General features: G+C 41.6%; 1 protein-coding gene across 1 annotated transcript in view; it reads left to right on the plus strand.

The window, feature by feature from the left end:
* The window catches only part of zmat4a (zinc finger, matrin-type 4a), a 154,838-nt gene extending 131,535 nt beyond the window's left edge, over positions 1–23,303 (plus strand). The window contains exons 6-8 of the mRNA XM_029509820.1: positions 12,308–12,404; positions 22,857–23,112; positions 23,292–23,303. Of these exons, the coding sequence (XP_029365680.1) occupies positions 12,308–12,404; positions 22,857–23,112; positions 23,292–23,303 (365 nt within the window). The remainder of the gene's footprint in view (positions 1–12,307; positions 12,405–22,856; positions 23,113–23,291) is intronic.
* Positions 23,304–26,787: the final 3,484 nt, after the last annotated feature.

Genomic DNA, 26,787 nt, shown 5'->3' on the forward strand with positions numbered 1-26,787 from the left:
TGTGGATGTTACTTTGACCTGAACCTGGTTCAGACTGAGTCACAGTCTTCATGGAAACAATATTCCCTAATGTAATTTTCCTCTGTCAGCTGGGTCATGGTCCCTGCCTCACTGCAACATACACAAAGTTTGAGGAACAACAAGTTCAAGGTGTTGAATTGACTTCCAATCCTCCAGATCTCAGTTCATGCACTGATGAACTGAGATCGGGGGGAGCTTCCTGCTCTGTGACAGCACGCACTGCTGAAACTGCTTTGATCAGTCCAGAGAAAATGAACAATGTCACAGTGAGAACGTCTGAATTCATCTGGTGTTGACCCAAACACCTCAGTGAGGTAATGACATAATATATTCTTCAACTCAAATTCTCTGGAATGGCGTACACAACACAATTCTAACTGTGATTGGTGATTGGTCAAAAGAGAGTAATATGTACACCTTCTCGTCAAATTTTGACAGGTCCTTTGATCTTAGTTAACCCCGCCCCTCTCGACCAATGAGATCGTTTTCCCGGTCGTAACCACTCCCCCAGTGTTGTCCACGCCCAGGCGATGAGGTCAGAACCAATCAGATCATTTGAGGGCAGGGTTGAGTAAAATGGCGGCAAATTCATTTTGAGGTTGACGGTCAAAGAGGGAGGACGTGTTTTGTTAGAGTGAAAGGAGCATATTGAGTATGTATTTAAAAATGTATTTCTTTACAAAGAGGGAGTACAAAAAATCACCATGTGTTTTCTCCGTGTGAAGGGGTTACTTAGTAGGGTGTAATTTTCGTCCGTTGTTCAAATTTCGGTTGTAATGAAAGGAGAGGAGGAGGAGGATACAGAGTGTTTCTTTACAAAGAGGGAGTACAAAACAATCATCATGTGTTTTCTCCGTGTGAAGGGGTTACTTACTAGGGTGTAATTTTTCGTCCGTTGTTCAAACTTCTGTTGTAATGAAAGGAGAGGAGGAGAAGGAGGACACAGAGTGTTTTCCCTTTCTTTACTCAGGGCTGACTGGAGAGGAGGTAAGTTTTCACCCCCGAATGGTCAGTAGCCAGCCCCCTAGTGTGTCCACACCCCTGAGGTTACAACCAATCATTCGAGGGCGGGCCGAGCAGAACGGCGCTCGATTCATATAGAGGTTGACGGGGTAAGAGGCAGTACAAAACAACGGTGTTAAATCATCCGAAATTAAAGAAATCAAAGTTATGAAGAAGCTGTTTTCGCACGACAAGATAGACAGAGTGTTTGTGAAATAAGAGTCGTTTTTAGATTAATCTGAAAGTTGTTATTCTCTTGATGCAAACCTATAAAGAACAAGTCAGTCTTCTCATTCACAACAAAGTTGTTCACAGCTGATAAAACACAGGGACAAGAAAGTTTTGCTTATCTATCAGCTTGAGTCTGGGGGACTGTAATTTGTTTATTACATATAATAAAAACAGCGTGAATGAAAGGCTAAGGGACTCTGTCTTCACATTATAAGTTCGACAGAGTGTGGTAAATAATCTGAAATTTGTGTTTCTCTTTAGGCAGAACTTTCAAAAACATAAAAGAGGAATCTGTTTTGACATGACAGGATAGACAGAGTGTTTCTTTCTCTCTCTCTCTCTCTCTCTCTCTCTCTACAAAGAGACAGTACAAAACAACGGTGTTAAATCATCCGAAATTAAAGAAATCAAAGTTGTGAAGAAGCTGTTTTCGCACGACAAGATAGAGTGTTTGTGAAATAAGAGTAGTTTTTAGATTAATCTGCAAGTTGTTATTCTCTTGATGCAAACCTATAAAGAACAAGTCAGTCTTCTCATTCCAAAAAAGGACAAGACCCCGAGTCTGACGCGTTTATTACACTTGGTAAAAAAAAAAAAAAACTTTTGCTTATCTATCAGCTAGAGTCTGGAGGACTGTAATTTGTTTATTACATATCATAAAAACAGCGTGAATGAAAGGCTAAGGGAATCTGCCTTTACCATAAAAAAATACTCGCTTGACCATCAATCGCGGATGATTTACACCTACGTGACAGGGAGGGGATTAAAAAACCCAAGATGCACCTGGATGGCCACAGCGAGCACGGCCTGTTTATTGACAGAGCGACCGATTGACAAGTTGTGATCAGCTGACCGCTCGGAGCTAACAAAGAAAAGAAATGAACAACGGTAAGTGATTTTAAGACAACGCAGTTAATTGATTGTTTCTGAAAAGTTTTTTTTTTTTTTGTGATGTGTATATTTTCTTAAAAGACTTGTTTTTACAGGCAGCCTTTTAGAGTGCGAGTTGGAGGGTAAGTCTCACATTATTATTTTTATTTTTACGATATTTATACCCGGTAGTTTGTGCGCTAGATCTGGACGAAATCGAGAGAGCTTTCAGAGAAAGTTCTCCCGCGCCAGCAACCGCTACAGCCGTGACCGACCCCGTACCAAAGACAGCTCCAGAGGCCGGAGGGCCCTGGAAAGCCACGGTTGAAGAACCGCTATTCCAGGCCCCGGAGGTCTCAAGAACGGAGGAAGCTCGAGGAAAATCTAGGAAAAGAGCCAAGGAGTCTTCGACCCACTCTTCTTCTTCTTCTTCATCTTCTTCCTCTGCCGCTAACAGAAGAAAATGTAAGTTTATTTATTTATTTTATTTTATTTATTTATTTATTTATTTATTTTTTACATCAGCCTGTACTTCAAACTGTGTACCTGCATGAACAGTGAAACAGAGCAAAGCTGTTTCAACCGTGTATAGCTCCGTGGGAAATTATTTTATTTTATTTTTTTCAGACTATAGAAAGGAGAAGAGGAGGAGGAGGAATTCGCGCTCCAGAAGCAGCAGAAGGTCCCCATTCAGGAGAGCAAGATCAACCTCATTCAGGAGACCGAGGTCCTACGAGAGAAGGAGGTCCTCCTATAGGTCAACAAGAATTAGGACGCTGTCGCCAAACTGCAGGAGGATACCGTGCAGACACCTCGATAGATTTCTGGACAGGCTGTATGAACTGGCGTACGAGGTTTGAATTCAAAAAAGGTTTGACATGGAGCGCAAAGGGAATGCCGATTGTGAGGAGTTTTTCAGAGGACCCTTTTCTAGCGATAAACCTAGCTATAGAGGAGTTGAATCGCCCTGAAACTCTGACAAACGCTGTAAACGATCTTCGTTCTATAATAAACGAATTGACCTTTTAAAATGATTCTGCGACTGAGCCCCCCGTCTCTCCTCATTTCTCTCAGGTTGATTCACCTTCTCCACCGGTTGTTTCACACACAGAGTGTTTGAATGCCATAGACAGGGCCGTACACCTGTTTGAAAAAGAGGAGAAGATTTTTGTACGTTTTTGTATTTGTATTTTTTGTATTTTTGTACGTGGTGGAAAATCTCCGCAACAAAATGTGTTTTGCTATTAATTTGGCACACCTGCTGCATCCCCATCTCTGCGATAGGGAGGCTGAGAGAAAGGGCAGAGAGTTTCAGACGGCTGTAGGTTTTGATGATCAGACGGAGGTGACGTTTGATGATGTTTCAAAGTTTGAGAAGGCCTTGGATTGTAAAATTGTAGTGTTTTATAGAAACAAAGGCACACGAGCCCTCTCCAAATTCCTTACCCCTAACCCTAGAAAAGAAAAAACTGTTCTGTTTTTACACCAGAATCACTATTACGGTATAAAAAATTTACAATCTTTTCTAGGAGCCCGTCAGTGTGCGAGCACTGTTACACAGGATACGACAGCGTTTGCAGCCACCGTTGTTCTGGGCGATGCTCCGTCTGTCTGGACGGCTCGTGTTGTAAAGTCAGGTTCGAGCCCGTCCTGTGTGTAGATTGTAACAGAACGTGTCAGTCCGCTTACTGTCTGAGTAAACACAAGGAGCCTGTTGAGAGGGTAGGTGCTGGTTCGTACGCCAGTCAATGTGAGATGTACAAGCAGTGTGAAAAATGTCACAGACTGTGGTACGTCGCTATGAATGGGAAGAGCAAACCTCACGTGTGTCAAAAATTCAAATGCAACATATGCGGGGAGGTCACCGGTGAGGAGGAGGAGGAGGAGGAGTCAGAGAGAGGGAAGCATCTGTGTTACATGCAACCTTTACAGGCAGACACGGATCATAATCAGAAAATTGTCTTTTATGATTTTGAAACCTTCACGAACGAGCAGGGTGTGCACTTGCCGTATCTGGTGGCGTCGGATGGAACGCCCACGGCATGACATGCGCTCTGGAGTTTGTCAGACATTTCAGAACGGCCTCTTATCAGAAAGCCGTCTTTATAGCGCATAATGCAAAAGGTTTTGACAGCTACTTGGTCCTCAACACCATGATAGATCTGGGCATAAAGCCCTCCTTGATCATGCAGGGTAGCAAAGTGATTTATTTTTCAGAAACCGATTACGGCCATAAATACATAGATTCGCTGAGTTTTCTGGCCATGCCTCTCTCCGCCATGCCCAAAGCTTTAGGTTTTGCTGATAAAACCAAAGGCTATTTTCCTCATGGTTTCAGCTGTGAGCAGCATTTGAAGTACGAAGGCCCTTATCCTCGAGCTGAGGATTACTGCACAGACCGCATGACAGCCGCGGGCAAGAGGGAGTTTGAGGCCTGGTACGACACGGTGAGGGGCGGGGTCTTTAACTTTGAAAAAGAGCCGCTGTTGTATTGTCAAAACCACGTGGACATTCTCTCTGAGGCTTGTACCGTTTTCAGAAACGGTTACTTCCAGGAAACGGGTGTGGATCCTTTCAGCAGGTCGACCATAGCCTCGGCCTGCATGAAAGTATTTCTCACAAATTTTCTCAAGCCCAGAACCTTAGCCATTCCTCCGCCCGATCATTACAAACGTCAGTTCAAATCTTATTCGCACGACAGCATACAGTGGCTAGAATGGGTTTCTAACACCCGCAGCATCTTTATACAGCACGCTATGAACACCGGTGAAAAACAGCTGGGAAAGTACTTTGTATACGGTTACGCAGAAGCAGGAGGCGTTAAGTACATCTTTGAATATTTAGGTTGCTTTTTCCACGGATGCCCACTCTGCTTTCAGGCTCAAGAACGCTCTCCTCTCACAGGGACAACATTTGAGGAGCTCCATTCTAACACAGTGAAGAGATTAGAGAGGTTGCGCTCGGAACACGGCGTCACAACCGTCGTCATGACAGAGCACAGGTGGGCAGAGATGAAAAAAACTCATGAGGGGATGAAAGATTTTCTCAGACATTACGACGCTCCTCAGCCTCTGTCACCCCGCGAGGCTTTGTACGGAGGCAGGACGTGTGCAGTGAAGCTGAGAAACACGGCTGAGCCTGACGAGACCGTTACGTGGACGTGACCTCCCTGTATCCCTATGTAAATTGCAGTTTCCCTTATCCTCTGGGCCACCCTGAAATAATTCTCAAAGATTTTGAACACCCCGGCAGCTACTTTGGGCTACTCAAAGCCGTAGTGTAGCCGCCCAGAGGTTTGCTATTCCCCATTCTACCGTAAAGAACTCTTTCCGGTAAACTTGTGTTTACTCTGTGCCACGCCTGCGCAGAGATGAATTTTCAGCAGGGGGCATGCACTCACAGTGACGAGGCCAGGGCCTTAAAGGGGGTGTGGGTCACGCCAGAGTTTAACACGGCTTTGGAGATGGGCTATCGTTTGGCCAAGATCACAGAAGTATGGCATTTTGATCGCAGGGACAACGCCGTCTTTCTAAAGTACATGCAGACATTTTTGAAAGGTAAACAGGAGGCTTCGGGTTACCCGCCCGAGGTCGTAGATGAGGAGAGCAGGGAAAGATACGTCAGGGACTATCAGACGCGTCAGGGTATTTTGCTGGACGCCTCCAAAAATAAACCAAATCTAGCATAAAGACAAATTTCTAAATTGTGTCTCACCAGCTTCAAGGGAAAGTTTGCTCAGAGAAATAACCTCTGTCAGACGTCTCTCATCACAGAACCCGAAGAGTTTTTCTCGTTTATGTTTTCAGAAAAGCACAAAATCAAATACTTTAACTTTATCAACGACAGAGTGGTTCTGATCCAGTGGGTGTACGGAGATCGCTACATCGCCCCTCCCAACAAGGTAGACAATGTGTTTGTAGCCGCTTTAAACATGGCCTACGGCAGATTAAAATTTTACGGTTACTTGGAACAGATGCAGGACAGAGTTCTTTATTTTGACACAGACAGCCTCATTTACACCACTAGAGAGGGCCAAAACAAACTGCCTCTGGGTAACTACCTGGGAGAATTGACCGACAAATTAGACAGGGACAGCATACAAGAATTAGTCGCAGCCGGTCCTAAAAGCTATGCCTATCAAACTAGGAACAAGAAAAAAGGTGGTTTTCTTTTGCCTCTTTTCTCTGCCATGGTGAAGCCCTTTCTCACCAAAGGCGCTACAAAACGAAATAACTTGCTAAATACAGAGCCTATACCTCTCCCGTACATCACGGGGGACCCGTAAAAGCCGGGCAGCGCTCCCCCTACTTGATTTTCGTAATAACTCACAAAACGGTGAGGGCCTGTTTTGAGACTCTGAATCATTTTTTTATACACCGGAAAGACTTTTGACGGGCCTGAAATGTAATTTCAACACAGTCTTGCCCACGGTGAAATCGACGGGTAGGTTTTGATCCGATTTAATCTCTATGCAAATGTTTTCAATGTGGTTCTTGGCCACGGGCCACGATTCTCAAGAGAGGAGCGTAAGCGTCACCCACCACCTGTGTTGTACCACGTCTGTGTAACAGTAGAGGTGGTACATCCCCGCTTTTATATCCGCGGGATAAGGAGCCGTCTTCAATTCAAACTTGATCCATTCTCCGGGCTTTACACCTAGGATGTAAGCCACGGGCGGAAAACAACGAAGATGAAACTGACCCCCGGCGTGATATTCAAATTTCTTGTGAACGTCGTTAAAGACTAGTTTAACGTCCGATTCGATACGTCTAAGAAACGTGTTGAACTCGTCCGCAAATTGTTCGGCGCTTCTGTAATAACCTTCCATAATTCTTTGACGACGATCCACCGTCTCTTTCTTGGACGAGCTCGCAACCGCCGCTACCTGCACGTCGTCTTTTCTCTTTATGAGAAGAATGGCCTTCACCTCTTCGCCTCTTCACCTGCACAAGTCTGTGCAACAGAGTCCTGCAGAGACACAGGAACATCTGCCTGTCTCACAGGCACTCTCTTTGCAACTGCTGTGTATCACATGCAAAACACTATCAGGGGCTGGATTACTTGTCATCCATGTGACTTGTAGGTTTCCATCTTCCAAATGCCAACCGTATCCAGCGGGTGATGGAGCACCTATCTTTTGTTTGAAATAGGACCTCATGATTGCAGCCTGATAATATAAGATAATTCTGGAAAGGCCGATGATGCCATACAGAAAGCCTTTTACCTAGTCTCAATGACATTTTCAGAACCTGGATGATCATACAGGTGGAATACATATTTGCAACGTAGTGCAAATATTGAGTGGTCCAGGTTAAAGTCTGTACCCAGATTTTTATAAGGCTAAAGGTACTCATCTTTCTCACATGCCACTTTCTTTTGCCTTTACCATATATGTATCCCAATCAAGGCTGAATACAGACTGGCTCTGAGAGCTGATAACATCTTAGACTCGGAGTCGTCCTGCTTGATGTTGATGGGATGGCCTCGCTTCATCTATCATCTCCTCTCTCTCTCATGCACAAGACCCCTTTCCACTTTTGCAATTGCGCTCTTGTCAATAAACCTATGGTAGCATGTGGGATGGAAGGCAGCGTCCTTGGGAATGCTTTCAAACTCCAAATCAAGGCAGTGTTTGTAGTTTTCAGCTACATCTCGACACTCACCCCTCAACTCAAGCCACCCTCATAGGCTGTTCCTGTAAGTATTCCACTGTGCAAGTGTGAAATCCTGACTTTTTTCATGCTTCACAGAAGCTATGTGCATATAGCACTGTTTATGTCCCGAATATATATTTTTTTTTTTTAACCACTTTCTGGTGAGTTTTCCTCTTCTTCCGTACTGCTATATGAAACTCTGCTGGCAGCCATTTTGGTTTTCTGTTTATCAAATGCAGTTACCCTTTTGGTATAGTCCAATCATGTGTCAACCATGGCACCTCTCACGAACCAAAATCTTACGTGGTTCACCTTGCAGCCTACCTAGTCAGAGCTGGTTGATGTGGCCAGGGAAAGGGAAGTCTGGGGCTGCTGAAGCTGCAGTACCCGCGACCCAACCCCGGATGAGCAGACGAAGATAGATGGTTGGATGGATTTTCTGTTATTACTCCAGCACATTTTCAGTGTGGGCTTGTGCAACACAGACTCACGTTGGTGTGATTGAAACAGAAGTAGTTTCACTCTGTTTGCACACCATTTTAGATCATTTTTTTCCTTTTTCTTTTTTTTGTGAGCTGGGGGGATTATTGTGCTGTGTTATAGCTCCCAGAACTCAAGACGATAACAACCTGTGACATTACCTAACAGTCTGTAAGCCAACACAGAAACCATATTTGGAAGAGAAGGTGGCTCTGACCTGCTATGCACACACAATAGTTCTTGTGTTTTCCATCCCCTGCTTTGTGCTCTATTTTCCTGTACTTATCATCCTCCACAATGGATGGATAGAAACGGAGGTCATCGGTGCCTTGGTTCTCCTCAGGTCCACTACCAGTTCCTTAGTCTTTGCCATATTCAGCTGCAGAGGATTCTGCTTGCACCATGTGACAAAATTGTTCGCAGCAGCCCTGTACTCATCCTCATCTCCCTTACTGATACATCCAACTATTGCAGAGCCGTAAGAAAACATCTGAAGATAGCAGGTCTCTGTGCAATAGTTAAAGAATAGCACGTATTGTGGTCTGCCAGTCAGGTAATCCACAAGCACAGTAAAGCTGGATGAATGGTGTTAAATGCACTAGAGAAGTCAAAAAACATAACCCTCACAGTGCTCGTTGGCTTGTCCAAGTGGGGGCAGACATGGTTGAACAGGTAGATGATGGCGTCTTCAACTCCGAGTCTGGGCTGATAGGCGAACTGGAGGGGATCCAAGAGTGGCTTGACTCTGGGCTGGAGCTGCTCCAGGACGAGTCTCTTTAGGGTCTTCATGTTGTGGGAGGTCAGTGCAATGAGTCTGTAGTCCTTAAAGGCACTGGACCGTGGCGTCTTTGGCACAGGAAAGAGGCAGGACGTCGTCAACAGAATGGGGACCCTCTGGAGTCTTAGGCCCAGTCCCAATACACGCTCTACCCCTACTTTTTGGCCCTACCCCTAAATTTTGCGTACTCCCATGAAGGTAGTGATGTCCAGGAAGGGCCAGTGAAAATTTCCCAGAATGCTTTACATCACCATTTACATATTGAATCAAAGAACAGCGACCCCCATAGAGAGAGAGGATGTAGAGAAGTCGGAAAGAAAAACCACAAAAAATTCACAAGAGACAACAGACATCGATGGTGTATTCTTCTCCGTGTACCTCTTGGTTTATTTATCAACCTAAGCATGATGAATGCTAAAAAACAGCAGACCCTCTCTGCCTGCTGCACACTTTAATGCCAGCCTGTGGCTGCGTCAGGGGATGAGTGGGCCAAATTGAAATCTCAGTCTGGTGTCAGGGACTGTGCTTAATGTTCAGCTTTTCAGAAGAAGTGGAAGGGAGATTTGCCTCAACCCCTATGAGCCTCCATCGGAACAGCTGACATCACAAAGAAGTCGGTTGTGGGTAAATGGCACTTTTTCAGCCTGAAAAAGTAAAATAAAGCACTTTCTAACTTTTTATGGACGATATGGAAATGAGTTCTATGAGTGACATTTGATGACATTTATTTTATCTTGACCTTTGTTTCTGAGGCATATTTATAGAGTAGTTCCACTCAATTGTGAGAGTGGAATGCAATCAATAATTTTTTACACATTAAGATTAGCTCAACATGACACCTTTTTGTAGGTTCCACATAATTTGCAGCAACGGGGTGTTGACTCCACGCTGACGTTATCACAGAAGACACTGTAGATGTTCAAATACTCTGAGCAAAGTATTCTATTTTATTGATAGCAAATCAATCAGACATGTCAAGGTCCCTGGTTCTTCCACTGCCTTCACTTGTTTGACAGAAAAGGAATTTCTGCTTTGGACTAAAATAGCAGACAACACGGGGGATAAGTGGTTTGTGCTGTTCCCCTCCAACAAGAAGGTCACAGGTTTGGTTTTTGAGCCAGAGTTTGGATGTTCTCCCCATGCCTGCATGGGTTTCCGCCAGGTATTCCAATTTCCTCATGCAGGCCAAAGACATGCATGTTTAGGGTAATTGGTGACTCTAACTTGCACATAGGTATGCATTTGAGCATGAGTGGTTGTTCGTCTCTGTCTGTTTCTGTGTGTTGTCCCTGCCATGGACAAGCAAACTGCCCAGGGTGTACCTAGAAATGGATTAGTGGTAGAAAATGAATGAATGAATGACTAACATAGCTCAACTAATGGATAGATAGCCACATTAATTGGAGAGTGCAGCACAGGTTTACTTTGATTTCAACACCAGCTCAATCAGTGTCAGCTACACTTTGTGTTACACCTAATCATCCTCATTTGTGCTTTTGAGGTCAAAGTGATTGTTCAGCTTCTTAGAGGTGTGGGGTTCCTTTCTAATTTCTGTAATCTATGGTCAATAGTCGATATTCTATAGTTTAAATCTGTAGTTGATAATTAATAGTCTGTAGTCTATAGTCTTTGATCTATAGTCCATCATGTATAACCTATAATCATCATTATTAGGGTTGAACTGGCTACTCGGCTGAAACAAGTATCCGGTACGGATACAGCAATTTTGACAAGTATGAGTACCATACAAATATTACAAGTCAATAGCCATGAAAAGCCACCCACCAGAGGGGAAAACAATTGGCGTCACAATTTAAAAAACACTGTCCAGTAGTTAGCTTAAAACATTATTTCAACTTGTCAGATGTTAATTTTAACGAGCTAGCTGTACTGGAGAAAAAACGGTACAATGAAAAACCCACGTATGTGAGTCTTTCTCACTGTCCCTTCTGTTTGCCTTCATTTTCATAGAGAAATGATCCCACTGAATGGCCCAAGGTGGCATATATCAACTTAGGTCGCTACATCCACATTACTACATCATAATTTTAAAACAGCTTTTTAAAACTCAAACGTTTTGACTCTGCCCCACTACCCTTTATGGGGTAAAAACTTGATTCATAACTGAAGCGGTGTCATGGGACAGGGCTGCATGCAGCCCTGAATACTTTGCAGGCTGCATCTTCAGGTCAGATTTTTTTTCCGGTCAGCTCGCTCTTCTTACCTTGGTGTTGTACAAATTAAGATGTAAATAAAAATATATTCAGGCTTACAATAAATATAGCAACTTCTGGCCAACCCAAATCAATTTCAGGCTTAAAAATGCAACTTTCTTATAAACCACGCACACCTACATACAGATAATGTAATGTAATGTAGATGGTTGAACAGATACGGATAGTGGTATACTTGCTCATCGCTATTCATTACCTCATTACCTGCAGTAGCTTCAGTTTGGAGATGGAGGAGGTTTTAAGTTACAGAAGTGATGAGAGTGAAGAAAAAAGTCAAGCTCTTTTAGCCACTTTAACAGTTCAGTTTTTAAAAAAGAAAGAAGGCGATTAATATGGATCAGTTTGACCTCTTGCAGCTGACAGAGCTTGATCTCAGTACACTGTGTTAATGATGACGACCACACACTGTGTCCTTTTGCATTGGCTGTCAAGTAGAAACTGTATAGGAAGGAAGGATAGGAAGGATGAAATAAAGCGAACAATATTTTTTCTGCATGTGATCAGTTTATTGGTCATCCACCTGCGAGATCAGTTGAGCAGGACTGTGTGTCTTCAGTGACTGGAGGAGACACTACACTTTCATGGCCAAAAAAACCTCGACAACAGTTTGTCATACAATGACACGTGTCCATGTGATCCTCTCTGCATCTGATAATCTGTAGTCATCTCTATGACCAGCCATCACTTACTGATGTTGCATTGTAGACGGTAAGCCAAGGGAAATTTCATCACTCCCTTTTTCAGGAAAAGGTTGGAGTATGTGATGTGCAGCCATCTGAAGTAGCAGCTCTGAAGGCTTCAGTCATGGAATGATTGTTTCCACTCCATTGGCAGCAACTCCTCTCAGTTGAGAGGATCTTGTAAGAATATTCTCCTCCAAACAGACCTCACAGGAACCTGCAGTGATGCTGTTAGTAAATGAACACTGAGCTTGGATTGTCCAAAGTGAAACCATCTCTTCATCTCCATGTTATGATGTCCTTGGAGCACGACTGGTCACATAATTTAGTTTAGTTTGTGTCTGTGTTTGGTTCCAGGTCTGAAGCGGAGCTACACCTGCGAAGTCTGCAGCATCACACTGAACTCTGTGGCACAGTACCATGCACATTTGCAGGGCTCAAAGCACCAAAACAAGTAAGTGGGTCACACAGCTGCTGCTCACCAGCCTGAGCTAACCAGTGTGGCGCCACACTGCACACTACACACTACAGGCTACAGTTCATCTTTAGGATAATATAGGATAATATATAATATAAGACTTTACATGCATTTAGTTTTCTTAGCTCTGAACCACATCTTCAAAACCTCCAACTTAAGGACACATTTGCAGTTCAGATACAGCATATCTCACAGTCCAGTCCTGTCTGAGACAGAAACGGTGATTGGGTTCTTTTTACTGAGGCTTCCTTGAAGTTCAAGCTACAGTTTTAAGGAAGATTCTAGCTATATAATATAAGCTACAACAGACCAACTTTGCTTGGCACTCTTTTCTCTGATTACTTGACCTGATTCAGTTTCATTGGAAATTAAAAGAGTAAAAAAAGCAAAAACTCTGGCTGTGCACCTCCATGGGGGTGCTACAATCAGGAGACATAACTCCCCGTTTGACAACCTCATGATTTGTCGGAGATACCGGGCTTCCATACAAATCACACACACTAACAAATACACATCCTGAGCTGTGTGTCTTAGTCTTAGGGAAAGAAGACCACATCCCTAAACTCCAGAAAAAAGATGAGGATTATGTTTTATGTGTCTTGTGTCCTTTATCACCACAGGACTAAAAAAAGAAAATTGACAAAGGCGTGCATAGTCTTTGGAACACAGACGGTGCAAATGGAAAAGCAATCATTAAAAATGCTAAGAAAGCTCTGAAGAGTTATTTGAGAGTTTAAAGTTGCATTAATCTGTATTTTATCATGAAACTTGGATCAACAGGCGGTGTATAGCTTAGGGGATGTCGCTTTTTATCAGTTGTATCTGTTTAGCATCTCAGGTGGCTAAAAATATAGTTTATGCAGCTTTAAGACATTTGTTTCAGGAAACCAAAAAAAAAAAAAAAAATCTAAATGACATAATATATCTGATCAGCTAATACTTATTTTATTTTATGTTTTTTTTTCTCTGACAATGAAAAAATATGATTGACAACAACCCATTAGTGGTTTGTTCAAATCACCAGAAGGGTGTACTATGAAGCAAGATTAGTGCCTTAGCCAGCTATGATGAGCCTAAAACCAATTTGATTTGGCCCTAATCTAAGTGATTTCCATATATTCTTCATTGTGAGACAATGTTCAGGGAGGGATTTCAAGTTATATAATGATATATTATTTCGGCTATATTAACTTACGCACTATATGAACTTACACAATCAAAAATTTTTTTTCAGGCTTCCTCTCTTGCCTTGTTTGTAGAAACAGTGTTGCTTTTAGCTGTTATTATTGGCTTGAACTCTTCATAGTTCTCCATTATCATAATCTACTCGGCTTGGCTGGAATATGCAGCCCATGCAGAAATGACACCTAAACGCCCCTTTTTATGTGAACGTGGGTCAACAAATCGAGTTGATAACCACCATCGTGATACTTGTTATCTGTCATTGGAGCTTTCGGCCTCGTCGAAACAGCTCACCCAAAGAAAGCCCAGCTCAATTCAATTTACACTCAGGAAAGGAACAAATTGCCTATCTGTGACAGGCGCACTAATTGTGATCAATACTCCTCTAAAAAGCCAGCTACAGGAGTAAAACGCCATGCTGCTTAAACCCTCTGATGTTTTGCTAGCACACAAAGTAGAAAACTCCAACTCCTGCACTTTGTGTTAACGTTTACAAAATTGTATTTGTGTTATGGCGTTCAAAACATTGTATGTTTGTATGCATGTATTTTAATAGTTAAATATATTTACTATAGCAAGAGCCAGAATTCATTACAGGTTGAAACAATTAAAATCTTCACTTGAAAGCCCAGCAAAGGCTGAACATGAGAACATGAATGACTAATCAAGATGGGACACCGACAGAACAAAATAAGAAGTTTCTCCCTGCTCCTTGCTGCTTTATTCGCTTCTAAATTAATCCACTTCTCCTACAAGTCTTGGATATGATTTTATTCTTTTTCTTTTAAGTAAACCAAGACTTTTTCAACAATTTTTCTGCCTTTTACAACTGATCTGAAGAGACAGCGACCACAATCTTCTCAAGATCGAAGGAGTAATCCAAACAAAGTCTCCTTGCAAAAACTGTCGGATATATCACCAAGAAATTCTTGCTCTACAAGGAAGGATTTTTGCCTTAGAAACTGAAAAAGGAATTCATGAAACACTTCCTGTGGAATCGAGTGGTAAGAAGTCCACATTTACTTTCAAAGGGAAAGGTGAAAAAACTGACCGTGTGACCAACGGAAGATTGGTTAACAGAATAAAGTTAACAAATAGTTAACTTAGTTAACTAGTAACAAATAGTTACTACTGTCAGAGGCAAATCTGACTGAAAATAACGAACAGAGAGAAAACTACAATATCACTGAGAACAACGAAGGCAGCACAAAGCAGCAGATGAACAGAAAAACTGTGTTCAAGATACACTTGTGCTTGGAGACAGAGCCATAGCTAACATAAACATGAACAGGATGGTTACTTGCTTCTATCATAGTGCCAATGTCTCTGATATCACAGAACGACTGCCTGAGGAACTGGCAAAACACCAAGGAGTGAAACAGCTGATTATCCACATGAGTGCTGTGGGCATCAGACAGAACCAGCCTGAAATCCTAAAAAAAGACTTTGATAAACTGTTTGATAGTCTTGATAAAGTGGCAATATCCCCATTTATTAGTGGGCCTCTGACAGGAGGATCAACAAATTCAGCCAGCTGAAATGGCTGTCCAAAGTCTGTGAGGCCAGAGGACTGCATTTCATCATCGAGAACTTTAATTCTTTCTGGCAAAGTGAGATTCTGTTTAATGAAAAAGGCCCACACCTGAACAGACATGGAGTGAGACACATGACGAATCATAAGCCTGAACCAGATCCTGTGCTGCCACAGTGAGAAGAGAGGAGCCAGAGACATGGCTTGACAAAAACACAGCTAATGCAGTCCTAATTGAGTCTATTCCACCTCACTTCAATGTTGTGTTTGAAACACAACAAAACCAGAAGGGTGAGGGTGTTTTAGCCATATTCAGAGACAACATACTTAGCCACAAATTGTCATTTGGGGATTTTTCATCATTTGATGATGTGTCATTCAAACTGGAGCTAAAACAATCTTCCATACTTTATATCACCCTCTACAAACCACCACAGAATTGCTTTATTGACAATTTTACTGAACTACTCTCAGTTGCGTGCACTGATTTTGACTGGTCAGTGCAGGTGACTTGAATGTGCATGTGGATGTAGCCAATGACAGGCACACTAAAGAACTCACTGCGGTCCTTGAAATGTTTGGTATAACTCAGCATGTGACTGAGCCCACCCACAGCAGAGGGCACACTCTGGATCTCAAATGTGAACGTTGTTGATGTTGCTTTAACTGATCATTTTCGTGTTTTCTTCAACTTGTCTGTTACACCCAAACAGGTAGCTAGGTCTACATTTGTTCAAGGAAGACTCATAAATGACAGCACAGAGACACAGTTTATGGAAATGATTAGAATTGAAAATACCCCACATTTTAATGTTGACCTGTTGAACTCTTTCACAGCAAGTGTTTTAAATGTGTTGGATACCATTGCTCCTGTCAAGGTTAGACTTTATCAGCTCTTGCCTACGTTAGATAAAAATCCCCTTCTGAAGACGGCAACTCCTGAATCAGCTGCGGCGCCTCTTTTACATCTGGAATCATTCTCACCTCTGAATCTCTCAGAGCTAGCTTCTATAGTTTCATCATCCAGACCGTCAACCTGTCTATTAGACCCAGTACCAACTGGCCTCTTTAAAGAGATCTTAAAGAGATCTATTTAATTGAGCCGTTCATTCTAGATTTGGTTAAACTGACTTTATTTCTGGGTTATGTACCTCAGGCACTTAAGACTGCGGTCATCAAACCCCAGCTTAAAAAGCCTAATCTTGATCCAGATATTTTGGCAAACTATAGACCCATATCGAACCTTCCATTTATTTCTAAAATGATTGAGAAAGCTGGACCAAAACAACTACACGAGCATCTGGATGGGAACAGTTTGTTTGAAGTGTTTCAGTCAGGATTTAGAGCCCATCATAGCACAGAAACAGCGCTGGTTAAAGTCTCCAATGACATTCTAATGGCCTCCATACTTCTCCTTCTAGATCTTAGTGCTGTATTCGACACCATAGATCATAATATTTTACTACAGAGACTGGAACATGAAATTGGAATTAAAGGAACTGCACTAAAGTGGTTCAAATCCTACTTATCAGATAGACATCAGTTTGTTCATGTAAACAACAGCTCCTCCTCATGTACTGTAGTCAGTCATGGAGTCCCGCAGGGTTCGGTACTTGGACCAATCCTCTTTACGCTTTATCTGCTTCCTCCAGGCCAGCGGTCCCCAACCTTTTTTGTGCCACGGACCGGTTTAATGTCAGACAATATTTCCACGGACCAGCCTTTAAGGTGTGGCGTATAAATGCAACAAAATAAAATTATACGATCGGCATAAAAACTGTGCTATTTTCTAAATGTCATAATAAACGTGAATCCACTGTGCACTTGTATGCAACTTTATTAGCAGCGTCATCATAACATCCTCTCTGCCCCCTAACCCCGAACCTAAATGCAGCTTTCTTTTTAATGGAAGTCACAGGCTCTTCTTCTGTCTCCTCACTGGGCCTTTTCCCCTTCACAAAGAAACTATCCTTTTTTAATCATTTTGCTAGCTTGTGGGTTTAATTTTAGCAGTAACGTATCACGTGACCAAGACAAGCTCAAGAGTGAGTCATAGACGGATGTAACGGAGAGAATCCGTTATTATGTTATGGCCGCCCCCCCGAGCCTGGTTCTGCTCAAGGTTTCTGCCTCTTAAAGGAAGTTTTTCCTTGCCACTGTTGCCAAGTGCTTGCTCATCGGGGGATCTGTTGGGTCTCTTTAAATAAATTTATAAAGAGTTTGGTCTAGACCTGCTCTATATGTAAAGTGCCTTGATGTAACTTTGTTATGATTTGGCGCTATACAAATAAATCTGATTTGATTTGATTTGATTTGGTTAGAATGGTTAAAAGTAGGCAAAAGGCGCCATGGAATAAAGGGCACAGAAAAAGGAATGCCAGAGAGCTGAACGGAAATGGTGCAAGTCAAAGCTTCAGATTCATTACGAGATTTCTAAAGAAAAGCTATGCGTGTTCAACCATTTATTTCTCAAAAATCATCACAAACTGCAGTAACAACTCTTATGTCCTGTTTGCTACAGTAAACCGATTAGCAAACCCTCCAGTTTCACTACCTTTAGACCTAATACCTACATCTACAGTAAGTGTAAAAAGTTTGCAATATTCTTTAACAACAAAGTTGAAAAATTAAAAAATAACCTCAACAACACAAAAAACTACCCTGCATCCAGCTAGACACTTAGAGCTGACACATTTCAAACCTGTCACTGATAAAACAGTTGAAGAGATCATCTGCAGTCTGAGTCCATCAACGTGCTACCTTGATGACAGTCTTGATGCCACAGTTCTGAACAACTATCAGCCCATATCAAACCTATCATTCTTAGGCAAATTCCTGGAAAAAGCTGTACACCAACAACTTACTGACTTTCTCTTGTCTTATAGTGTTTTTGATACTTTCCAATCAGGCTTTTGGCCCCAACACAACACTGAGACAGCTCTGATCAAGGTGACTAATGATATCCACCTGAACACAGATGCAGGCAAAGTCTCAGTCCTATTTCTGCTGGACCTGAGCGCTGCCTTTGACAAAGTTGACCATGTGATCTTATTACAGAGGTTATACAACTGGGTGGGAATCTCTGTTACTGCTCTAAACTGGTTTAGGTCTTATCTCGAGGACAGTACTTTTAATTCTTTTAATTCATTCAGTTATTATTACTTTCTTTTAAATTATTTACGTAATGATTCTATCTGCCTTCTTGTAATGCTGTAATCTGCATCTGTAAAGCACTTTGAATTACCCTGGGTACAAATTGTGCTCTTTAAATAAACTTGCCTTACCTTCCCTTGCCTTGCCATGGATGAACACAATAACACAGGTGAAAACTGTAATAAAGTGATCAATCAACAGGACTACAAATAAATAATCCCTGTGTGATCAAAAAGTTCCACACAAATTATGTCAATCTCCTGTGTTGATTTGAACACTTAATTTAACACTTGTGCTCTCTCGTGCATGAACAAGAGCTGGGACATCAATGTTGATCATTGTACATCCCACTTGCATTAGGTGAAGCAGTGTTTCATCTGAGAGTCTGTTTCTCTCCTTTAATTTCAGATGCTTGAGAGTGCAAAAGTTGCTCTCACAAATATATGTACTCCCAAACATGCTTGCCAGGGACAGTGAAAAGTCTCTCAGTCGTAGGAAGCGGGACTTGGGCAACAGTTTCCAGTTTTTGTTTGTAGAAAGAGTTGGCCTGCAATTCACACAGTTCCATCTGCAGATTGATAGGTTGCTCATCAATCTCTGTGGACAGTGAGGCTGTGAAAAGATAGATGCAAGGCTGCATTGTATGGAAGTCTTGGAAGCAGTTTTTTAACTGCTCCTATAGGGTGGCAATGTCAGTTGCATACTTGGTGAAAGAGCGGGGACTGGCAGAGTGGTCTGTGCATAACTGCGCACACGCGTCAAAGTGGCTTAGTTTGCTGGATGACTAATAGTCTTTATTAAGTTCAAGTTTACGTTGGAATCCATTGATATGGCCAAGCTGAGTCCTCTAATAACAAGGCAATCGTGGTAGGCAGGGCAAAAAAATCGTTCCAGACATTTTCCACAGCTCATCCATCTTACATTTGTATGAAGTTTAAGATCACCACAAATTTCCGATGTGTGAGTACTCTGTTCCCACCACAGATCAAGTCACTCTGGTAACCACATCCATGACATGACTGGTTCACTTTTTTCCACAAAGAGCCTCCTACAATCAAAGAAAATAATATCTTACTGATTGCAATCACATCTGTATTGCAGTAGCAAAAGTAGCAAATATTGCAGTTAGGCCTAACCTGGCTAACTAATAAATGTACACTCAGATTAAATGATAATATACATTCAATAATAATTTTCATTAGCCATGTAAACAGCAAAGAGGGAATATTTTTATTTATTTTTTTAAATTATGGCAAAACTGAAAAAAACAAAAGACCGGCACTCATAGTGAGTATTTGTCCCTGTTTTGTCCATCAATGCTATGCTAATCCACTCCTACAACATTAATATTATTGTTTTCTTACCTGGTGAATTCTGCAGTGTAGAACTGGGCATCACACACTACTCTGTCGCAATAGGCCTGCAAATCCCAGACGTCTCCCCTGCATGGATGGTGCCCTATCAGTTGGGATGGCAGAAAGGTTTTGGAAGCCACCATATTCTGTGACATCTTTTACTGCATTGAAAACATCTCCTCCCTTGGTAGTACCATGCAGTGATACCAGTTTCATCAGTTCTTCATGAGAATCAAATCCACTGTTTTTTGTTCAATCATATATCAGCAGCTGGTTCACATCCGTAACGTCAGTGCTCTCATCCAAGGCCAGAGACTTGTAAGAGCAGTCTTCCCCTGCACACGATTGCTGATGTCAAAAATTCTGAGAGTCATTGTTCGTCATGAATGAGACACAGACTCAAAATTTTGGGCTATTTTATCATCCCCAAAAGCCTTTGATAGAGAAACTGAGAAAAAGTGTGCTGCGTTAATGGCAAACAGCAGCATTTTAGTTTTAGCCAGCTCCAGGGCAACTTGGATGCATCAAGAGAACATTTTTGTGTTATTGCTGCTTTTCTGAAAAGGCTTTGCTGTTTATGTACCTTTCTTTTCAGATCTTCCACGATGGCGAGACTGGCTGCTCCAGTGTATTTTTCAAATTCATCTCTGTGGGCACCGTTGTAGCATTAACCGGCAGTTAATGTTGTATTCATTCATTGCAGATACAGTCTTCAAGCACACCAAACAATGTGATCTACCTTTCAACTCTGTAAATAAGTCATTCGTCTCAGTTTTTGTTGAAATATATGGTTTTCATTATCTTCATTCATTAGTGTCTTCCTCATCCTCAACTCAACCAACACTATTTTCTGACTGACAAGTCCCATTCAGCAGTGCCCTTGTATGCTCTGACCTATATCCCTATTGGTAGTTGAGTATTTTATGAACATATGAAGATCTTAAGACATTACTTGAGATCTTTCTTGGAAACGGATTGGAGAATCTGGCCCCAGGCTTTCAGATTTGCCAGACGAGTGTTCGAGTGCACTACACACCCATGAATAAAGGCATAAACTTCCCAAAAATCCACTTCAGGTAAAGATGAACACATTGACAGTTATTAGTTTGTTCAGTTTCCCTTCCTGATCTCCCACGGATGAGGAAATTATTGATGCTGGTTATCGCTGCTGCTGTTGATGGGTTAATATTCTCAGTTCCGTCATTTCAGTAGAAAGTTTCAATATCTGTTCCCCTCATGTATGTGTATGGATGTCCAGCTGGACATTTAGGAGGAAATCTCTTTCCATTGCTGATTAACAGACACGATCATATCCAATCTTATGATTTCAGAGCTGATTTTACTTTCCTGAGAGGTAGCATTTCTTTTGAAGACTTGCTAACATGAGGTTTTTCTCAGCAGAAGACTCCATTCAAAGTTCAGATCCAGGTCACATGAATCTGCTGCAGACCTTCATACAAAACTGTATTAATGGAAACATAACAGCAAGTGAACACAGAAATTCTTACTCCTCAGCTGTTAAACCAGCAACAGCGGACATCTATCTCCTCTCTCATATAACTTTTGAAAACACACAATCAATGATCCAAGCACCTCACAATTACTCGCACTGTGTGTGTGTTTTGTTACTGTGTGTCCAGATTCCAGACAAAGACTGTAACATATCAGAGTTGACTGATCTGCTGTAAACTAAACACATTTTTATAAAATAATTTTTAACTTTAAAAAATACTTTTTCTTGGCTCAATTTATGTGTATGACATTTTATGTGCTTCATTTGAGAGGTTTTGGTTAATTTCTTATCTTTGAACATTGAATTTGAAGACACTTTGGTTTGAAAGGAGCTAATTAAGTTTATTATTATTGTCATTACTTGGAAACTGAAGCAGCACAGCTCTCTTTGAGTCACTAGGTCTTATTAGATTTGAAGATATGGAGCAAAAGGAAATGAGAGTGAAAAAATTTGTGATTGGGATGATGCTGCAGAAAATTTTCGGCAGTAGAAAATCATGAGCGACTGCCACTTTGTGCCTATTTCACCATTCCTCTGCAGTAAACCAGGAGTGTTGATAATGTACCTGGCGAGCTGCAGGTTCTATGTCAGATATCAATAATACAGTGAAATCAGTCTGAAGGCATATACTTGGACCTGCATTATGCACTCACCCTCCAACGTCTCGAGTTGCTGTGGTAACCAGTGCCACTTGTGCTGCCCGTGGCTCCAGTCTGTTTTCATCAGGAAAGAGAAGAATAATTTGTATATTAACTTAATAACTAAGCCAATTGCCCAAAAGACAACACTGCCGCTGAAGAGGGACGAGCCAGACAGACAGCCACTTCAGCCAAGGACCAGTCTAGCTTGGGAGGCCACGACGAAGGACCTCGACGCGGCCGCTCTCGTCGGACATCTCCTGCTCTTTGCATGGCCAGTTGAGTCATCTACAAAGTAAGGTGGCGTTTATCTGCCTCCCCAGCGGGTTGTTCTGAGTGGTGCGAGGCATGGCTATTAGACCACAGTGAATCAAATTTTAGCTTCAGAGCTCTCCTTCCTCGGACAGACTCCCCCCTGTATTTTGATAGACGATCTGCCACTCATTCGCCCAAATCCTCAAGAAGTACCAGCTGCTTAATTATCATTGTTATATCATGCCATTCTATTTACATATCCAAGCTCACCTGTTTCTCTTAGTTTATGCTTTGATTTACACCTGTATATAATGAGCACATTTTTATTTACCCCTTTTTAATTAATAAAATCCTCCATAAATTAAGCCATTGTTATACTCCTTCCTTCAGTAATTGTTCTTAAGTCAACCCACAGTAAAGAACATCCCTTCCAGATTGAGACTTGATAAGAGACAATACTTTACACAATCCTAGGCACAACAGACTAAAGATCAAGGAAAACTACCGTCGCCAAGCAAGACATGATGGCTCACATGATGGCCAAAGTCATGGAAGAAGTAATGACACCATGCTTTAAGGAGGCTGATGAGAAATCTGAGGCTGTTTAAGACTGGAGAAACGAATTGACAGTATGCACTCTATTCTGTCACGCCATACGGAAGAAATAAAATCTATCCACTCTGAAACCGCTAACCTACAAGAGAGAGTGTCAGCTGCGAAAAACTCTACTGCTGCGTTCCTGGGAAACTTAAAGATATATTAAACCGAATTTACCAATGCCCACACCCGCTGATTTTAAAGTGCCTACGCTACACGGATAGAAAACCATCTCCTAAACGCAGCTCGAAAGGATCCTCGGGAGGTGGCTGGCAACCAACCGAAGTTCACTGCAGACTACAGCAAGGCCACAACGAGGCGTCGGAATCCCTGCTATAAAGTGATGTACCAGACCCGCAATAAGGGATTTGAAGCATTCCTTATCTACCCCGCTACAATCAAGCTCTCCCTGCTTCACCTTTCAGGAGCCAAGAGAGGCCGAGCCCCAGTTAAAACTGGGGTAAGAAAGATTTAAGGGATGAACTACCTCTTTCAAGGTTGTCTTTTCCTTTTTTTTTCTCACTAAAACAAACTGTCAGAAACTGAGAGCTTAGAGTTGATTGGGTTTTTTTTAATTTTCTTTTTTTTCTGAAGTGAACTTGTGCAGTATCCTCCTTTTTCTCTCTGTCTCTATTTCAGTGTATTGATTGAAGCCTGCTCCTGCATATATATAGCGATGGAAGAACATTTGAGCCTTTAACTCTTACTCTATGGGTATTGCCATCCCTTGGTTTATTATTTATTTGCTTTTTGTATTTCCCCTAATCAATCTAGATCTCAAGTTATTGCTATAGGGCTCCATAGTTCTTGCCTTAGTGTTCCACATCTCACACTAATGGGAGGGTGGAGGGAATATATTTGATTCCTCATGGTCACTGGTAGACTTTTTTTGAGGGGGGATTTGGCCAAGGACTCCCTTCTGATATCTTTTCGTGGGTGGGGGCAGGACGGGTCTGTTTTGCTGGTGGGGTTCCCCAGGTCATACCTGTATCTCAATTCTGTTTTTCAAATCACTGCATTCTTGTCCAACTGTATGTCATACATATATAAACAATTATGAATTATATCATTGTTCTGTCATGGAAACTCTCCTCAGAAGCGTACAAGCACTTTAGAGCTCCTTTACAGAAAGAATATTCACTTTGCATTTATACAGGAGCCACATTACCTTGAAGCTGGCATATATAGATTTCAGAACAAATACTACAATGTGAAAGTCTTACAACACTTTTTCTCGTATAGACTACATTTTCGCTTCTAAATCTCTTTTTTGTGACATTTGCAATTCTGAAATGTCACCTACCTCTTTATCTGATCACAGGGCTGTTTTATGTACTTTCTCACTAAGAACAGGAAACACCAGAGCTTCAAGTTGGTGCTTTAATACTACTCTACTGCAGAATGACCTCTATAAACAGGAACTCACAGATGAACTGAAGGATTTTATTGATATAAATATGGCCTCGGTGAACTACCCTTGAGTATTGTAGAATGTGGTCAAAGGTTGCATCAGAAATTAAACAATCTCTTTTGCCTCACATCTCAACAAAGCCAAGAAACAGTGCACTTATTTGATTCACCATGATCAAACAGAGTTTATTACATTTAGGCTTGGCCTCTGACAATGTTCGTCGCTTGTTACACGTTATAGATTCTGCCTCTCAGTCAAATACACACAGTGGCATTCTCTCTCTAGATGCAGAGAAGGCATTTGACCAGCTGGAGTGGGGTTATCTCTGGTCCGTACTCCAATATATGGGCTTCAGTGAAGGCTTTATTTCTATGATAATTTTCTATGATCAGGTACTTTATGCTAACCCTTCTGCAGTAGTTATAACAAGCAATATTTGCTCTTTTAGGTTTTCTGTTTCTAGATCCTCATGCCAAGGTTGTCCCCTATCCCTATTGCTATTTGCTCTCTCTTTGGAGCCCATCAGATCCTTAAGCCAACCATTATACACAACACATCACATCATATTTCGTTATATGCAGATTACATTTTAATTTTCTCTCAAAATCCTGAAAACTCACTTCCACGTCGCCTTGAAATTTTTTAGGTGTTTGGTAATATCTCAGGCTATAAAATAAATTGGGAAAAATCAGCCTTAATGCCACTGAATGGTGAAAATGGTCAGACAGCTTATTTTAATATTCCTACTGTCACCAACTTTAAAAACTTAGTGGTCTCTATCTTCCCTTGACTTCATACACTTACTAAATATAATTACAATACAGTTTAATTATAAGCTCTATAGATGGAGACTTAAAGAGATGGGGCACTCTCCCCACTTCTTTTCAGTCTAAACTCTCTATTATTAAGATGTACATATTGCCCCGTATTAATTTTTTCAGTTCAATGATACCTTTGACCCCTCCTAATGGCTACTGGAAGAAGCTACAATCTATTACAAACACTTTTTTGTGGAATAAGAAAAAACCTAGGCTAAAAACTTTACAAAGGCATAAGTCTTCAGGAGGGGTCATTCTGCCAATCTTTGAATGGTACTCGTGGTGTTTTACTCTCCATCCACTTGCTATCTGGTTAAATTCAGAGACACAGGTATCATGAGCCCTATTGAGGAAAAACTAACACATCCATACAATTAACAAATTTGATGTATGATAATGTTCCACTCAAGATATTGAAACAGAATTGTGGCCCAATTATATCTCATCTTTTCACTGTTTGGTATAGAGTTCATCAGTTTGAAAAATTCATAAAAGATTTTTTAGTCATTCTCCTATTTTTCATAACTATTTGCTTTTAATAGATGGGAAACCAATTATATTTCAACATTGGTATACCAGAGGTGTTTGTACTCTTCAAGATATTTTAGGACAGCAGGGTCTCCATAAATTCCAAAATCTGCAAAGGGCCTATAACCTCCCGGGCACTTCCTTCATTTTTTATTTGCAGTTGTGCGCAGCAATGCGAGCCCAAAGCATTCCATGGGGCAATGACTTGGGAACTCATCCTCTGCATCGGCTATTGGGCTCCAAAGGTAAAAATGGTATTGTCTCTGGCCTCTATAAAGTTATAACTGACCACTCATATGAATCTTTATCACTTAATAAAATCTGGAAAATGGATCTTAATGTGTCTGCTGATTTGAATTTCCATACCATATGGTCAAATATATCCCTTTCATCCAGAAACCTTAACCATCAAATGATCCACTATAATACTATATATTATAATATACAATACTATACTATATATTTGTTCACAGAGCTTACCTCACACCCTGAAGATTACAACAAATGAACCTGAGAGATAATCTATATTGTGACTTCTGTCCAGACAATACCATTGGCATCTTCCTTCACATGGTCTGGGGAGATGTCTCAAGCGTCATGTCTAACATCTTGGAGAGAGCCATCCCTCACTCACAATGTTTGCTTCGACTCAATGATACCTCGTCCTTAGAGTTAACCACCAATGGAAAACGCCTCCTACTAGCAGGTTTGACAGCAGCCAAAAGGATGGTTGTCTGCCGGAGGAAACCGCCACATACACTGTCTGTGAAGGCGTGGCTCTCTTCATTCAGGGATATTGCACAGTTGGAGCTTTCCACAGCACGTTTACATTATGCCAAAGCACAGAATGTTATTTGTTGGTCGAATTTACTGTAGAAAGTCAGTGCACTATTGCAACTGGTCAGCTGTCTTTTGCCTGTGCTTCTCCATGTCTCCAACGCCACCCCCCACACACACACACTTTTTTTTGCTCTTATTTCTAGAACTATATACATACATGTTTATATATATGTATACATATACATTATGTATACGGTCTAGCCTTCTGGAGGTGTTGTCGGCCTAACTAGACGAAACACAGGTGAAAGGAGGTTCCCACCTGATGACCTGATGAGCTATCACCGCTCACTGGTCTAGTTGGATATTATCTGTAGGGAACATAGAGCAGTGTGAAATTTTGTTGCTAGGAAGGTGTTCACTGAGTCTGGTCCATTTTTTGTCGCACAAGTTTCTTGTGTTTCTCTAAATTCCAAACTAGCATAGCTAGTGACTGCTGTGAATAGGGCAGCTGACAACAAGGGAAAGACCATGTGACAGCCTGGATAGACAGCTGACAGGAGGCAAAGACCCCATAGGTGCTGCCGTGGACTAGCAATCC

This window comes from Echeneis naucrates, chromosome 9, assembly GCF_900963305.1.
Source record: "Echeneis naucrates chromosome 9, fEcheNa1.1, whole genome shotgun sequence".
NCBI classification, from domain to species: domain Eukaryota; kingdom Metazoa; phylum Chordata; class Actinopteri; order Carangiformes; family Echeneidae; genus Echeneis; species Echeneis naucrates.